Here is a 17,258-nt window from a genome sequence, read left to right on the forward strand (position 1 = left end):
TCACAGAGCTGTGGGAAGGGCTTTGGGAACAGCAGGGAAAGGGAGGAGTACATTGATCCACCAAGCTCTGTGGATGGGATGACTCCATGCTGGGGAGAGGGTGGCTGTCCCTCCTACCAGTCTTGATCCCAAGTGCATTCCCTGCTGATACAGTGATTTTTTTACCTCAAAGCTGCTAGTGGAGATGAGGATGGCGTTTAAACTGATTTTAATTGATGCTTTTAACCCCTTTCTTGTGCTATTTCAGTTGAAACCCCTGGGCTGCGATGGCAACAGCCAGCCTTCGGTTCCCGCATGGCTCGACTCTTTGGGGCTGCAGGATTACATTCAGTCCTTCCTCTCGAGCGGCTACAGCTCTATTGACACTGTGAAAAACCTCTGGGAGCTTGAAATAGTGAACGTGAGTATCACCTTTCTCTTGCCACGGCAGCGAGGTCCCGGCTGCGTTCCCTCCAGGGCTGTGACTTGCAGGGAGTTGTGTTAAACGTGAGCAGCGCTGCCCAAAGGGACAAGCTCTGCTTCTTGCTGAGCGCAGAGAGCCAGCAGTGACCGTGGTCTCTCTCTGCAGGTGTTGAAAGTGAATCTGCTCGGCCATCGGAAGAGGATCATTGCCTCCCTGGCAGACAGACCCTACGAGGAGCCACCGGCGAAGCCGCCACGGTTCTCACAGCTGAGAGTGAGTCACTGTTTTGTGTTCCCTGTCTGGCTGATAGGTCTGTGCAAAGCACACTTAGTAGTGGCCAGGGTGCTTTTTACCACACTGGCTCTCCTTCACGTCCCTCCTTTTCCTTCAAAGAACTAAACCCAGCTCTGTCAGGAAAAATTGTCCCTTTTCTCTTTAGCAGCTATCACATCTGGGGAGCCTGAAGATCTGTAGAGGGTGTTTACCGAGAGCTCAAGCCCTGGATAGGTTTCAGGCTCAGAGAGGGAGGCACATTCAGACTTCCTCTGCTGCTTTCATGCGCAGGCACGAAGCAAAATCAATAAAAAAGGGTACACCACCCCCCCCCAGTGTCAATATTTAAGTTAAAACTCTTTTGAAGGCGAGTATTAAGAGTAATGAGCATAGAGAGGGATCTTGGAAATTGCATTGCTTTTAAAAAAAAAGAAAGAGTAGAACCTAAGTGGCCTTTTTTTCTTATTAAAACAAATCCATTTGACGTGGAAGCTTGGGTTCCTCCTGGTCCTCAGATACTTGGTGGTTGGGAAGAGGAGTTCTTGAAGTGTTGAGGCGACTGCACATCTGGCCGTGAGGAGGTGGGAGTGCTTGGTTTTAAACAGTTCCAGCGGATGCACCTTGGCAGCTGCTGGGGGTGATGCAAAGCCCAACACTCCCACTCACAGCACGGTCAAGTAGAACTTGGGAAACCTAACGGCCAGGCTGGCTAACGATTTGGCCAGAGCACCTGGAGCACGTGGGCAGAGTAGAAACAGCTTACAGATTTGTCATTGTGCTGTACAAGTCCTGCTGTGGCCAGGCTGCACAACGGCACCCATCACCATTTGTTGGACAAATGCACTCCAGCTGAAGTGGTGGACGAGTTTACCAACTCAGCTTTCTTCTTTGTGGGTCAAACTCCACCTTCCCTGTGCAAAATAAATCTGCACCCATTTGGTTTTTCACCTTAGCTCCAGCAATCCAACCAGCAAATCCTCGCACAGGCGTGACTCTGTTCCTGAAATGAGTAGGGGAAGATAATATTCAGCCCTTGCAGGTCAAATTCTGGATGCCTGCCCCGTGGGAAATGTCAGGCAGCTCCTTCGGAGCAGGTGCCTCCGTGCAAGGAGGGTGCCTGCACTGAGCGGGTAGCAGGGTCCTCCTCCCACCTCTGTGCTTGCACTGAAGGGGAATTCTGAGCTGATTTTCTCCCCCTTGTTTCCTGGCCAGATGTAAGGCAGCGTTCCCGTAGGCAGGAGTGTGACATGGCTCAGCTGGTGAGATGGGATGCAGCTGCGACCTGTGGGTTTGATTGCACCAGTTGGGAGTCTGAGATCTGTCTCCCTGGGCTTCTCTAGAGCTCTTACTCTCACAGCCAAATAGCACTCAGCGTGATTTGTGGATGTTGATTTTCTGCAGCGGGAGAGAGAGCGTTAATATGTCAAGCCTTTCGGTATTGGGGTTGGCTGGGAAGGAAGCCACCACGTTCACTGTTCTTCCTGAAAAGCAATATTTGAGTGCCGAGTTTGGCAAAACCCCTTGAGTTTGCAGCTAACCTGGGAGTTCAAGAGCAGGGCAACATGCCATGGTCATGCTGCTTCCTCCCAGTGTTTGCAAATCAGCTTCCTGGAGCTGAAATGGGGAGTGACTGGAGTTTCCCCATCCCAACACCTGGTCCTTGTCCTGCTGCAGAGCTCTTCCCTTGGATTGCCAAGGCTTTCCAGCCAAAAGTCTTCGCTGAAGTGAGTTGGGCTGCTGGGCTCTGCTTGTTTATGCCGGATCTTTTAGGAACTGGGGTTTAGATGTTAAAAAAAGAGAGGGTTCGTGCTGCACCGGGAGCGTGATTTGTGGATGTTGATTTTCTGCAGCAGGAGAGAGAGCGTTAATATGTCAAGCCTTTCGGTATTGGGGTTGGCTGGGAAGGAAGCCACCACGTTCACTGTTCTTCCTGAAAAGCAAAATTTGAGAGCTGAGTTTGGCAAAACCCCTTGAGTTTGCAGCTAACCTGGGAGTTTGGGAGCAGGGCAACATGCCATGGTCATGCTGCTTCCTCCCAGTGTTTGCAAATCAGCTTCCTGGAGCTCAAATGGGGAGTGACTGGAGTTTCCCCATCCCAACACCTGGTCCTTGCCCTGCTGCAGAGCTCTTTCCTTGGATTGCCAAGGCTTTCCAGCCAAAAGTCTTCGCTGAAGTGAGTTGGGCTGCTGGGCTCTGTTTATGCCGGATCTTTTAGGGACTGGGGTTTAGGTGTTAAAAAAAGAGAGGGTTTGTGCATGTGCTCAGGAGCTGGGAGGCTGCCTGGTACAGACCCTGCACCTTCTCCTCACTGCTCAACTACCTCCTTTTCCGACAGCAAAAGCCCAGTTGAGCAACAGCCATCAGAGGATCCGCGCTCCTCTGAAAGGTCCTTTTGAACCTGCTGAGGCTGAAAACAGGGTTGTTGAGGGTTTAGAGGAGTCCTTTGGTGCCGCATCGACTGATTAATATGCTGGATGGGAGGCTGTGTAGGAGAATGGGCCGTTTGCAGCATTTCCTGGTGCTACAGCTGGTGCGATCCAGCGCCTGGCTTTGGCGTGGGGAGCGGAAGGACGTCAATGGCAAATTAAGCAAGTCCGTTGAATAGGACTAATGCGTGTTGCAGCTGTGAGCTTCCCGCATTGTCTGCCGGGCGGTTGGCACGTACAGGCAACGAATCTTGCCTGCAGGAAGAGCCAGGCTGTCAGGCATCTGGGATCATCTCTCACTGGACTCCCAGATTGTCTCTCTTGGGGTAGCTGAGCATCAGTGGCTTGGAGTGCTTTGCTCAGTGCTTTAGTGGAGCCTGTTCCTCTCTAAATACCCTGCCCACAGCTCAGTGTGACTCTTGCTCTGCTGGGATGAGCTTATGGGAAGTGTGCTCAGCACAAAGGGCTCCACACCTACCAGAAACCTGGAGTGAACCAGAGTATCGCAAGGAATTAATGTGATGGATGTGATGGATGGCACTGAGGCAGGAGCCTGCAGAGAGGAGCTGACCCCGTTAACTCTGCGCACTCATAGAATCATAGAATAGTTTGGGTTGGAAGGGACCTTAAAGCCCATCCAGTCCCACCCCATGCCACACCTCCCACTGGATCAGGGGCTCCAAGGCCCATCCAACCTGGCTTTGAACCCCTCCAGGGATGGGGCAGCCATCACTGCTCTGGGCAACCTGGGCCAGGGCCTCCCCACCCTCACAGCAAAACATTTCTTCCCAAGACCTCATCTCAATCTCCCCTTTCTCAGCTGAAAACCGTTCCCCCTCGTCCTATCCCTGCGCTCCCTGATAATTGCAGCCATTGTGTCAGATGCTGTAAAGGGAACCGAGGGATGGGCACAGCTCCAGCACAGGCTGACCAGGACGGTTTGTGATGTCTGCTTGTTTCAGTGCCAGGACTTGATGTCTCAGACATCGTCGCCCCTGAGCCAGAATGACTCCTGCACGGGCAGATCCGCCGATCTCCTGCTGCCATCTGGGGACACGGGGAAGAGGCAACACGACCGTGGCACCGAGGTTACTCCGTATTCCAGAGTTGAGCGCTACAAAGCACAGGTCAGTGGGTGATTTTATGTGTCCTGGGTGCCCCTCTGCACAGCTCAGGGCAGGCTTCCCCATCTCTGGAGCCAGCAAGGAGTTAGGGCAATGCCTGGAGAGCCAAGGAGCTGGTCCAGCACAGCTTCCCATGCTGTTGCTGCTCAAGCATTAGAGTCAGCAGCTCGTTTATGCCTCAGTTGCATACCTTCACCCGCAGCGTGCTGCCTCCTCAGCTCCTGTGGGATTTGGCCATTGCGAACCTCAATTGCTTCAGCCCTAAGAGCGCTCCTAGAATACGTGTTTCTACCCAGACTGGCCCTGTTGTGGCTTCACAGCCAGGTTTCTTCCCTTCCAGGAGGACCGTCGGGAGTCAAAGCTGACCCTGCGCCCCCCCAGCCTGGCTGCCCCGTACGCCCCTGTCCAAAACTGGCAGCACCAGCCGGAGAAGCTCATCTTCGAGTCCTGCGGGTACGAGGCCAACGTAAGTGGCTTTTGGAGAGGATGAGGAGGTTCTGGGGTCAGATGGGTGCGTTGGGAGTTGTCCTGCTTCCTCCCTGCTCCTTGGGGGACCTGCCTCTCCCCCGCCACAGCTATTGGCCACTCGCGAGGCCATGGCATTCCTTTGGGATTGGCAAGGATTCGTGCCTGAAGCTTTGGCATCTCTCCCTCTTCCAAACAGTACTTGGGCTCCATGTTGATCAAAGACCTCCGAGGGACAGAGTCTACGCAGGATGCCTGTGCCAAGATGAGGGTATGGAGACCGTGGGGATGGGGGGATTTTCTCACAGCCTGTGGTGGATGATACGGAGAGGATGCTGGGGCACCTCCTGTGTGAGGATTGGCTGAGAGAGTTGGGGGTGTTCAGCCTGGAGAAGAGAAGCCTGCAGGGAGACCTTAGAGCAGCTTCCAGTGCTGAAAGGGGCTCCAGGAAAGCTGAGGAGGAGCTCTGGATCAGGGAGGGCAGGGAGAGGATGAAGGGGAAGGGTTTTCAGCTGAAAGAGGGGAGATTGAGGTGAGATCTTAGGGAGAAATGTTTTGCTGTAAGGGTGGGGAGGCCCTGGCCCAGGTTACCCAGAGCAGTGATGGCTGCCCCATCCCTGGAGGGGTTCAAGGCCAGGTTGGATGGGGCTTTTATCACCCTGATCCAGTGGGAGGTGTCCCTGCCCATGGCAGGGGGTGGAACTGGTTGGGCTTTAAGGTCTCTTCCAACCTGAACCATTCTATGATTCACAACTGATCACTTCAATGTTGTTGTTTCTGAAGAAATCTACAGAGCATATGAAGAAGATCCCGACCATAATCCTGTCCATCACGTATAAGGGGGTGAAGTTCATCGATGCCTCTAACAAGGTGAGCTCCAAATGCACTGAAGTTGGTGTCTGGAGGGACAACACCAGTGGTCCCACCTGCCTGTGGGTCTGCAACTCACATTTAGTGGCTCCAGAAGCCTCATCTGTTCCTGAGGAGCTGCCAAGGCTATGGGAGAGCACCAAGGTGGTGATGGTTACCTCAATGCCAAAGTCCTGGCAAACTGGCTGCTTGTGGATCATGCTGCCATTTATTCCTACCATGGGATGGAGCTAGGACTGGTCTGGCTGGGAGACCCCTTCCCTCCCAGTACGTGTTTTGCTCCCTCTCCTCAGTACACACTTGCTACGACCGCCGTTTGCCGGGTGTATTTGCCATCCCCAAAGGGTGACGGGTACTTGTGGTTGACCCCGGCAGAATGTCATTGCTGAACATGAGATCCGGAACATCTCCTGCGCTGCTCAGGACCCCGAGGATCTTTGCACGTTTGCCTACATCACCAAGGACCTGCAGACCAGCCACCACTACTGCCATGTCTTCAGCACCGTGGATGTGGTGAGTGGGTTATCGCATCTTGTCTCCCAGCGTGCTGCAGTACTTTGCAGTCCACTTATAGATCCGTAGAATCGTTAAGGTTGGAAACCACCTCTAAGACCTAAAACAGGTTGCCCAGAGCAGTGGTGGCTGCCCCATCCCTGGAGGGGTTCAAGGCCAGGTTGGATGGGGCTTGGAGCCCCTGATCCAGTGGGAGGTGTCCCTGCCCATGGCAGGGGGTGGAACTGGATGGGCTTTGAGATCCCTTCCAACTCAACCCATTCCATGATTATATGTTTATCAAGTCCGTCAGCCATTTGTTCTGTCACTCAGCTTCATTTGCGAGTCACAGAAGAGGATCTGCTTCGTTCCAGGGCTCTTGTACCTGTTTCTACCTGAAAGTATTCCTTTCAAAGTCCTGGCTCAAAATGGTTTTACTTTGGAGCTCTGTCAACAAAGAGAATATTTGTCTGGCTTCATTACTGTAGTCTCCAGTGCGGAATAAAGCAGGGCAAGAGTTTGTCCCTCCTGAGGAATATGCCGTGAACAAAACCCTAATACGCTTTCAATTATGTTGAGTGTTATAGGCTGATTTAACAGCCTTTTAATTCGCCGAGAGCGTAGAAGCATAACTTGCTTTCATTCTTGGGCAGAATCGGCTGTACGAGACGTTTGGGCTTTTTTCTCTTTACAACGCAAAACGCTGCTAAACTGCGATGCTTGTGGGGCTGTAGCAGCCTCGCAGGTGGTCCCAACTGGTGCTGTGTGAGCATGGCAGCAGCTCAGTGCCAGCTCCCCTGCAGGGCAGGAGCTCAGCGCTGCCTTGTGTGTGCAGAACAGCTTTGCCAGGATGTGACCCGCTAACAGAAAAGTGCTGAGCTCTGCGGAGGTCTGTATCTCCAGACAAGGAGATGAACAAGGTACGCACCTAACAGCTTTTGTGTTTTCTGTGGTCTCTCTGAAGAACTTGACGTACGAGATCATCCTCACGTTGGGGCAGGCGTTCGAGGTCGCCTACCAGCTGGCCCTTCAAGCCCAGAGAGCGAAATCTTTGGGTGCTGCAGCAGGAGAAACAATTGAAACAAAATCTTCCAAACCGGTGCCTAAACCACGAGCTGGCGTGAGGAAATCCGCAGTACGTATGTGCGGGCCGGCGAGCTGCCGGGTGCCATCTGCATGATCCGAGCTGGGATTTCTCTTGGGCGCTGCACGCTTAAACCTCTCCATTCAGAGGGGGTTGAGCCCCGCTGAGGATGCAGCACCTGGAACTTCACACACCATTGATATTGAGGTGTCCGTGGCTCAGCTGCAGAGTCCTACTGCGGGGTTAGGGCTTCCCTTGGTAGGGTGAGGGCGAGCAGAGGTGGAAATAGCTGGGGTGAGGTGGGGGTTAAGTGCCCTGCTGGGTCCAGCACGGCTTCCATGCGCAAACCTGTAAAGTCCCATGAGTAGGCAGCCTGCGGTTTGCAGCACTCAAGTGCCCCCGTAGCCAAACCTGACCCAAACTGAGGAGCAGGGATGCTGCATAAGCCATTGCCTTCCTTTAATGTTTCCTTTTGTCTGTGTTCTGCTTGCTCCCCCCGCTCAGGTGCCGCACCCTCCCGACACTCGCTGTTGTTACTGTCAAACCTGTACAACACACCGCCCCTCCTACCTGCCGCTGCAGTCTGTTAGTCCTGGAACTAAGGTCTTTACCCTTCTTCCTGCCATCTTCCATTCCGAACCGACCCGGGCTGCCTGCCTCCCCGCTTCCCACGTCTCCCGCTGTGGTCTCGTGTCCTGCCTCGCTGCTGTCTTCCCTCCCCGCTCATTCCATGGGCTCAGATGAACCGCAGGGACGAACTGCTCGTATCCATCCCTGCTGATGTAGAGTGGCAGTTCTCAACTCACTGCGTTGCTCGTTCTGGTGTTGTTAACCTTCCTGTAGGATCCTGATTTAGGAGGACAAGATGAAAGAGCCATGCTTGGTCAGGAGAGTAAATCACGTGGGAGCTCACCTGCCTGGAGCTGCCTCCCTCTCTCCCCCTCTTCCTCTTTTTTTAGTGCCATCTTTATAGCGCTCAATTCTTCACGCTTGTTTGTGAGATGAAGTGGAGCTGTCGCTCACGGTAATCGGGGCTTGCAAGCCTGATACAGGAGGTCATCTCAGGGTGCTGGGTTGAGACTGAGGTGGCTTCAGCTTGGAAGGACTCAAATGCCTCCCCAGTGGGAGCTGCTTCCCCCCACATCTGCACATTTTTGGGATGGGCATTAGGCAGAGCATCAGCCTCTCTGTTGTTTGTATCGCCACTCGTTCTGTCCCAGAAGCTCGGGTGACCTAACGTGCTTTTTCTCTCCTTATTCTCCAGCTGGACCCTCCTGAAGCGGACCAAGACTCCCAGTCTCATGCCAGTGTCTCCTGGGTCGTGGACCCCAAACAGGACTCCAAGCGGACCCTCAGCACTAAGTATGAGACCACTATCTTCTAAAGCAAACACACCCCGTGTCACCGTGTCTAACCGTGCCTTTGCGATCTGATCTGTCTGCTCTTCTAAACTCCTTCTTCCTCCAGCTGCTCGCGCTGAGCCCCGCGTAGGCCCTACGGCAAAGGCAGCAGCGCTTAGGAGACTGTAGACTTAAACGGCTTTTGTACCTGATCACTACTGAACACTGTGAATTCTCCTTACTCGGAAACAGGGGTAACACGCTGTTAGATACGTGGGAGGTGGGAGGTGCAGAGGGATGCAGGCTGGGGGAATCGGAGATGTGGATCCAGGAAGCCGCCTGCCGTTTTCACGTCTTTCCCCTCGCTCTGGCACTGTGAATCCCTGGGGCAACGTGACACTCCCCAGGCCTTTTCTTTTTTTTTTCCCTATTTCACCTTCTTATCCTTGGACTGATGGAGACCTCTTGTCTCTGCGGTGCACGCACTCCCTCCTCGATCCTCCTCTTCCCAACTGAGCCACGGCTGCGTACTGTTCCAGTGAACTCACCCCTCTTCTTACCTGCCGTTCGAATCGACACTAACCACTGTGATGCTGTCTGCAAATAACACACCTTCACTTAGATTCCTTCCCGGGAACCCTGCCCACAGCCTCTCCCCTCAAAGCCTGGAGCAGAAAACCTGCTCTGACGGGAGCGCTGGTTGGGACGGGGGTGATCGTTCCCACTGTGAGCTCTGTCCCCTCTCGGAGGTGCAGTTTTGGTTGCATGCAGTTCATTTCTTGTAGAGTTTTGCCCTCCCCATAGTTTACACTCACCAAACTCCTCGTGAGTTACGGGCGTTGCTCTCGCTTGGCAGATTTTAAAGAGGTTAAGCTTTTAAAGGCACGTATCCTTAGCCACAGGGTGGGAAAGGAAGGTGTGTGAGAGGGGCTGGATTCCGTGCCGTTGGAGCTCTGCTGCGCACGGCTTACTGCAGTTGTTCTTGGTTTGCTGAAGGGAGAAAAGTGATTGAAATCAGTCTACTGCCAATCCCAAAGCTCGTTTGCAGCTATAAACCATTGCCCGATGAGGGCTATAAGGATCTTGAAACATCAGTCACCTTCCAGCCTTGGGAATGAGAATTCCGCTTAGAAGTGGCCCCATAGTGGCCTTTTTTGGCTGTTTCTCAAGGAAAACATTGCCATTTCTGTGTATCTCAGCAGAAGGAGCTTTCAATTCCAGCATGTGACTGAGAATCATCAGCATGAGATGGCAGCGTAGCCGGCACAGGGCAGAGCAGAGCTGGAACAGGTCTGGGAATGCCTTTCACGACCCTGTGAAAGTCCCAGTGAACCACCCACGTCCCCATCTGATTTCTTTCCTTGTGTTTGCAGCGCTCACTGAGATGAAGCTGAGGAGGATCCCATGAATAACAGCTCTGGGGGGCAGGACTCCTGCTCCCAGGGCTGCTTCCCCCTGACTTGCTGTGTATCCGTGCGATTTCCCCTCTCTTCACCTCGGTTTCCCTATGTACAGAATGGGAATGTGAGTGTCTGAACTCACTGTGGGTTTCACATCTTGGCAAAATTCCATTTTGGGGGGGGCAACTACCCGCTCGCCTCCGTGTGATGAGTCTGAGTGGGCATCTTGGGCACAAATGGAGGAGAGGGTGCACCCAGATCTCCAGGAAAGCTCCATTTCCAAAATAGCTTTTAGCATTTACCCCAAATTTCCCTTTGCGATCACCAGTTGGCGGAGCGGTCAGTGGCCCTGAGTTATTTGCACCTGATATTTAGGGCGCAGAAGCAGCTTGTTTGAGTTTTCCTGGGGCTGTAAAGCCATCACCTCGAAGCTTCTGCTCCCCCAGCTTTGCTGTGAAATCTGATGTTTCAAAATCTTTATTTAGCTCTTTCTTGGGAATGGGTTTGATCTCCCAAATGATTTGTGGCTCAATGGCACTGAGCGGCAAACTGACTTCAAACTAAGGGCTAGGCTGGTAAGAACCCAAACGAGAGGACTAAAAGGATTGTCTTAAAGCAAATACCCAAAGGAAAGCTCAGTTTAGGACATGTATTTCCAATGCCATGGAGCCAGCGCTCCTCAGCCCAAAGCCCCCCGAGGCAGAGGCTGTGCTGTAGTGCCGTCCGGAGCGTTGCGGCCAGCAGGATATTGCTGTGCCTGAGGTGCTCGGAGAGGCTGGAGGTGGGTTCCATCAACGTCTTTCCAAGCTGAGTGCCCTGAGGGTTTCTATATCTTGCAAAGAGGAACTGAATTAAAAGTGGTGATGGAACAGTTTCTATGAGGAAGCGTTTACCCACATGTACGCCTGATTTCAGAGGGTCTGAGCTCTTGCATCTCCCTCTGCCTCCAGCTGGGAAGGGCAGGTTCCTCAGCACAAAACCGGGTCCCTCGAGCACGTGCCTTTCCAAGAGTGCCCGTCCAAACCCAGCTGCGTCGCAGGCAGCCCTGCCTGAACTTACAGAGCTTCCGCTGTGTCCGTAACCCTCACGGTTGTGTCCTATCTCCTGGCCGTACGCCTCGTCTTTCCCAGCACTTGTTTCTGTATGACTCGGAAATCATTCATTCCATTATCTTCCTTTCTGTTTGCCTCTGAAAAGCTGATCTCCGGGCAGCTGTCTCCTACCACGGAAATGTAGTAACGGGGCAGAGACCTAAGAAGCAGTGGCCTGCTGACACGAAGATCATCTCCATCTGACCCGAGGGTCTGCAAGGCTGCTCAGTGAGGGCTCCCAAAGCAGAGGGGGGAGAGGGATCCCAACCACCAGCTGGGAAAAGCAGCTCTCTCCATTTCTAGCAAAGGAAAGCTGCGACTTCCGAGGCCGAGAGCGATGTCACCTTTTCTAGCGTGAGCCAAACGTCTTTCGACCCGTTTCTTTTCTTTCTTTTTTTTTTTGTTTTTAACGTGCGAACTGATACAGAGCAAATCCGGTTCACGGTTGAAGTGTAGCACTGCAGGTTTTTTGGTGAGGAAAAATATATAGAACCTTATTTACTGAGAATCCACGCAGTCCGGCAAGGAGTACAGTAGAAAGTCTTAGCGGTGGGAGTGGTGTGCGCAACTCTAACGGTACTTAAACTCGCTTCGATTCTGGGTGAACGGTAGAGAACGCCAAATTCTTGGAAATAACTTCCTCCAGGGTAAGTCCGCGTCCTTTTATTTCCAAAGCTACCCCGTGCTTTTATAGCAAGTGGAAATAACTTAAAGAAAGGAGTCTGCAAAGGATCTTTCACCCCAGAGTGGTTGTGGCCGAGCATTACCGATGGTACAAAGCTTGCTTCCCTACAGAGAACTGTTGCAATACTTGACATTTCTATGGCAAGGACACAATTTCTCCCCATTTACGCACTGAAAACCTGGAGACGACTCCCTTCTCCAGCCTCTTGTGCACCTGTCTTGTTTTTAAATGCAGTTCTGCCCTGAAGGGTTGGGTTGTTTTGTTTTGTTTTGGGTTTTTTTTTTAAGTATATTCAATTGTGATTTAGCACTTTTTTGATACTAGCTCATTATTTAATTAGGGCGACAGTTTCAGAAGGTGAACAAATAAGGAGTTAAATTGTGGGCATTACGCAGAAACAGTCCATACCTGGGGATAATTAAATCAACCCGAGGATGGCTTGGCCCCCGTTTAAGTCTGGTATCCCCAGATGCCACCATCTCAAAGGTGCTGTGTGCTTTTCTTTCACATTACCGGAGTATTTAACAGTAGTTTTGGCTGTGACTGATGTGTTTTCACAGTACCGTGTTCCCCTCGAGGGAGAGATGGTTAAAAAAGGTTGTGATTTTCGTTCTTCAGACGCAAAAAAAACCTGTAGCGCAGCACGTTCGTTCGAATCTCAACAGGCATCGGAACGTCGGGGCTGTGCTACCCTGCTGCTTTACCAGAACGATATGCCCGAATAATTCCTATTTTAACTCCAGTTGCTGCTGTATGTCAGGATTTCATTTAATCTCCCCAGCCAGCCAGGCTGGGCGAGAAGTGAACCGTAATCCCGAGGGCGTAGACCCGTAAATGATTAGGAGGGGGAAGCGGAGATGTTTTTTTTCTTTATATTGAGTTTGATGAATTTAGGAAACCTAACATTCCTTGTTATGCATATGTTGCAATTCATACTGGTGTTAAGTGTAAATATTTGGTGTGTTGGCAACAAATCTGTTTCGGAGAGATTGCAAATTGAACCTCTGCTTGGGAGGAGGGACACCTTTCCGTATTCCATGCACGAGCTTTTAGAAGGTTGGCTTGGAGGTGTCGTGGTGATGAAGACTCCAATCTTAAGGGAGCTGGTGACCCCGGTGGTCCTTCCCAGTCCCATGTGTAATCCTATGGTTGTCTTTAGTGATCCAACAGTTCTTTAGCCAGATACTCTCGTTCTCATTTCATAGGCAAAGCAATTGTTTTGGCAGTGCATCTCCCCTTTTATTTCGATGGGTTTTTCTCAAGGTACTTGCGTGCTGGAGCCTAACCCTGGACCACACCAGTCACTGCCTCCCAGTAATCTCTTAACCCATCCATCGCACGCATCCTGGCTCTTCCTCCAGGCAGGGTTTCCTGGTGTCTGGAGGAAAACTCCCTAAATTTCTGGTGCTGAATCTTAACTTTGACTCAAAACGCATCGGTGGTTTTACCTGCCTGGGGATCCTTGCTGCCCTTTTTAAGGCCAAGTTGTGTTTTACGGACTTCAGTTTGTGCATGGCATGAGTCCAGGCTGAGAACTCTCGACAGGTAAACCAAGATGTACAGTCGTCGTCTTTTTTTTTATATATAGGAAGGGATGATTTTTATTTTTATTTTTTTCAAATCGAAGCTGCTTCATCCTTGTTAATTTTGTATTTACAAAAGAAAAAGCAAAAAAAAAAAAAAGCTAATTGTAGCTGTCTTTGAACTCGCTTGGGATTGTTCTTTTCGGAGGAAATCACACAATTCTTGCAGGGTATGTGCCTGTCCCCCTCCCGGGGAGGAGATAGAGCACCTCCCAGCGTGGACCTCTGGGGATAAGTCTGTCCCTCCACGAGGCTGCAGAGCCACAGACCAAATGCCAAATAGTCCCTCCCAAAACGTCCAGTTCTGTGCGCAGCTCAAGTGGAGCCGATTGCTTTAATGCTCCTTCCGCCTCGCTTCGGGAGTTTCTGGCAGCAGGATTTTCCCCCGACTTGCTTCTGCTCGCATCGTTTCCACGCAATCCCATCTTTATTTTAGAGCAAACGTGGTGTTTGCAGCACTGTCGTGTTGCAAAACGTGTCCCTTTTAGGTCTCATCTTTTTTTTAGGTTGGTTTTTTTTCCCCAAAAGAAGGTAACTATGCTGCTCTTGCAAAGTCGATCTAGCTCAACCATTTTTCTTATCCATGGAAGAATAACCTGAGATTCCCTAACAGGGCAGAGAACAGTCGAGTTCAGTTTGCAACGTAGACATTTTTGCTAATTGTGATGTATGGCAGTGGGACTGATTTGTAATACAAATGTTATTTAATCTGTCTGTATTTTGATACTTGAATTTCCTTTTATTTCCTGTATATACAATTGTTAATCTGTTCGAATTTGTCTGAATTTTAAACATCTTGTGGTACCAAACGTAACCAATCTGTGCAACAACATAGACTGACCTCACTACAACAAGGCGAGATTGTAAATATTCCTGGGCTTCCAGCAGTCGTTTTGTTGTTTTCATAATTGTACAACTTAGAACAGACTGAATTAATAAACAGACTTAGACACACCTTCACCTCAGCCTTACTCTGGAGTCTCCTGCTCACCTGGGTTAAAGCGATGCTGTTCTGGTCCAGCAGATGGGGCTTGGGAAGGTGAGAGAAGAGGGTGAGGGCAGCTTCGTGGGGTTTTATCGTGGGTTGGTGGGTTTTATCGGTGGATAAGAAACTGGTTGGATGGTCATATTCAAAGAGAAGTGGTCAGTGGCTCAAAGTCCAGGTGGAAATCCATGATGAGTGGTGTCCCTCAGGGGTCCGAACTGGGACCGGTGCTGTTTAATATCTTTATCAATGATATTGACGGTGAGATTGAGGGCACCTTCAGCAAGATTGCAGATGACACCAACCTGAGTGTGGCAACCACACTGGAAGGAGGGGATGTCATCCAGAGGGATCTGGACAGACTGGAGAAGTGGGGCTGTGAGACCCTCATGAGGTTCAACAAGGCCAAGTGTAAAGTCCTACACCTGGGTTGGGGCAATCCCTGATTTCAGTACAGGATGGGGGATGATGTGATTGAGAGCAGCCCTGAGGAGAAGGACTTGGGGTGCTGGGGGAGGAGAAGCTCAGCATGAGCCGACAATGTGTGCTCGCAGCCGAGAAACCAACTGTGTCCTGGGCTGCATCCAAAGCAGCGTGGCCAGCAGGGAGGGAGGGGATTCTGCACCTCTGTTCCTCTCTTGTGAGACCTCATCTGGAGTGTTGTGTCCAGTTCTGGAATCCTCAACATAAAAAGGAGATGGAGGTGCTGGAGCGGGTCCAGAGGAGGCTATAAGGATGATCCGAGGGCTGGAGCACCTTCCATACAAGAGCAGGCTGAGAGAGTTGGGGTTGTTCAGCCTGGAGAAGAGAAGGCTCAGAGGAGATCTTACAGTGACCTTCCAGTGCCTGAAGAGGCTACAGGAAAGCTGGAGAGGGGCTGTTCACAAAGGCTGTGGGGACAGGATGAGGGGCAATGGGTATAAACTGGAGAGGGGCAGAGTTAGACTGGCATGGGAGGTGTCCCTGCCCATGACGGGGTTGGAACTGGATGGTCTTTAAGGTCCTTTCCAACTGTGACTATTCCATGATTCTGTGGTTCTGTGATGCATCCCTGTGTTCTGTTAAAGCCAGACCTAAAGTACAACATCTCCAACCGCTTTGGGTATGTGGTGGTAAAAAAAGCTCATTTTTAGCCCCACGAATGTACATAGAATCATGGAATTGTAGAATCATAGAACAGTTTGGGTTGGAAGGGACCTTCAAGACCACTCAGTTCCAACCCCTCTGCCATGGGCAGGGACACCTCCCACTGGCTCAGGCTGCCCAAAGCCCATCCAACCTGGCCTGGAACACCTCCAGGGATGGGGCAGCCACAGCTTCCCTGGGCAACCTGGGCCAGAGCCTCACCACTCTCATTGTGAAGAAATTCTTCCTTATGTCCAGTCTAAATCTGCCCCTCTCCAGTTTATACCCATTGCCCCTCATCCTATCCCCACAATCCTTTGTGAACAGTCCTCCCGCATCTGCAAGGATTGTTCCACTGAGCACTGTCCAGACCCTAATGCTAAAAACTAAAATCACTTTTCAGCAGCGAGTGCTTCGTGTAAAGACTGTAACTGTTGGAACATCATTGTATGTAGCATTTATCCAGATTTTTGGCTTGCCAAGAAGTAGGACATTTTCATCACATAAAATTAGAGCAAGAAATCCAACCATTTAAATACAGGTTAAAGTTCAGATTTTCATGTCAAGTAGAAACTGGTGGATGTAAAATACTAAATCCACCAGGGATTGCTAAATTTGTACCATATGTTCCATTTCTAATAATTCAGTAAGTCGGGTTTTTGAGCTAACATTGAAATATATTCAGCAGTTTTAATGATTTTTAAATACCATGTGGCTTTATCAAAAGCAAACAGCGTCCCTGGGCAGCGACTAACGTTTCAGCTAAGTAGGTTACAGGCCCATGGCTGAATTAACACCTTGAATTAAGAAAAGCCTAAGCTGCACTGCAGTTTTATGAGCTCCACATCCCATTGCCTTCCTCAGCAAATAGTGACAGGGGGTTTTTTTGGGGAAAAAAAAGCCGCTCCCTTTTGTGGTTGAGCTGTTTATTTAGGTTGCCCAGGGAAGTGGTGGCTACCCCATCCCTGGAGGGGTTCAAGGCCAGGTTGGATGGGGCTTTGATCTCCCTGATCCAGTGGGAGGTGTCCCTGCCCATGGCAGGGGGTGGGACTGGATGATCTTTAAGGTCCTTTCCAACCCAAACCATTCCATGATTCTATGATCAGAAGGAATCCATCCCTGCAACTGAGCTGGTTCTGTGTCTGGGAGAAGAACCTTCTTAGAATCATAGATTTATAGACTAGTTTGGGTTGGAAGGGACCTCAAAGCCCATCCAGTTCCACCCCCTGCCATGGGCAGGGACACCTCCCACTGGATCACAGAGATCAAAGCCCCATCCAACCTGGCCTTGAACCCCTCCAGGGATGGGGCAGCCACCACTGCTCTGGGCAACCTGGGCCAGTGTCTCCCCACCCTCATGCCCTGTTTTCCCTTCGTTAGGGTAGCTGCTTCCAACGATGACTCTCACTGGGATACGGGGCTGAAGGACTTATGGGTGGTAAAATCCATCACACCTAATGTTAAAGTGGAACAACTCAACAGTAGGGAGTGTTCACCCGCTCACTCTGGGAGTTTTTGAAGTGTTGAGCATCTCAGAACCATAATGGAACGCACACAACTTCAGAGCCTGGGGTTTGTCTTGCCGACCACAGCAGTGCTTTCGAGTTGAAGGCGTTCAAGAAGCCTCTCTGAGGAACAGAGTTGAGATTCACCTACTCAGCTGCTTCAGATGTCCTTGTGCTTGGAGCGAGTCTGTGGAAAACGTTGGTAGTGGCCAAGGATGCAGGCAAGACTGAATAAAGGTTGATTTTTAGCCGGGGAGAGGGGGGAAGGCTTTCTAGTTCTACTGCCGCACCATCGTTGAGTCACTGCCCTCTCACGCTGGAGTTTATCGAGGTCTGGTTCGGGCGGTTAATTCAGCCTTCCGAACGACATCAAAACCTGCTCTGACATGGAAAGGATAAACCCAAAT

The 17,258-nt window shown here is 51.1% G+C and overlaps 1 protein-coding gene across 11 annotated transcripts in view; it reads left to right on the forward strand.

The window, feature by feature from the left end:
• Positions 1-14,192, forward strand: part of ANKS1A (ankyrin repeat and sterile alpha motif domain containing 1A) — a 137,174-nt gene extending 122,982 nt beyond the window's left edge. For 4 of the 11 annotated variants that reach the window (XM_054087498.1, XM_054087501.1, XM_054087506.1 and 1 more), the window contains 9 exons: positions 248-400; positions 569-676; positions 4,065-4,229; positions 4,567-4,692; positions 4,891-4,962; positions 5,475-5,561; positions 5,937-6,074; positions 7,018-7,188; positions 7,642-14,192. In XM_054087498.1, the coding sequence (XP_053943473.1) occupies positions 248-400; positions 569-676; positions 4,065-4,229; positions 4,567-4,692; positions 4,891-4,962; positions 5,475-5,561; positions 5,937-6,074; positions 7,018-7,188; positions 7,642-7,881 (1,260 nt within the window). In that variant the 3' untranslated portion in view covers positions 7,882-14,192. The remainder of the gene's footprint in view (positions 1-247; positions 401-568; positions 677-4,064; positions 4,230-4,566; positions 4,693-4,890; positions 4,963-5,474; positions 5,562-5,936; positions 6,075-7,017; positions 7,189-7,641) is intronic. The other 7 variants (XM_054087499.1, XM_054087508.1, XM_054087502.1 and 4 more) reach the window with 5 other exon arrangements.
• Positions 14,193-17,258: the final 3,066 nt, after the last annotated feature.

Source organism: Cuculus canorus, chromosome 24 (genome assembly GCF_017976375.1).
Source record: "Cuculus canorus isolate bCucCan1 chromosome 24, bCucCan1.pri, whole genome shotgun sequence".
NCBI lineage: Eukaryota > Metazoa > Chordata > Aves > Cuculiformes > Cuculidae > Cuculus > Cuculus canorus.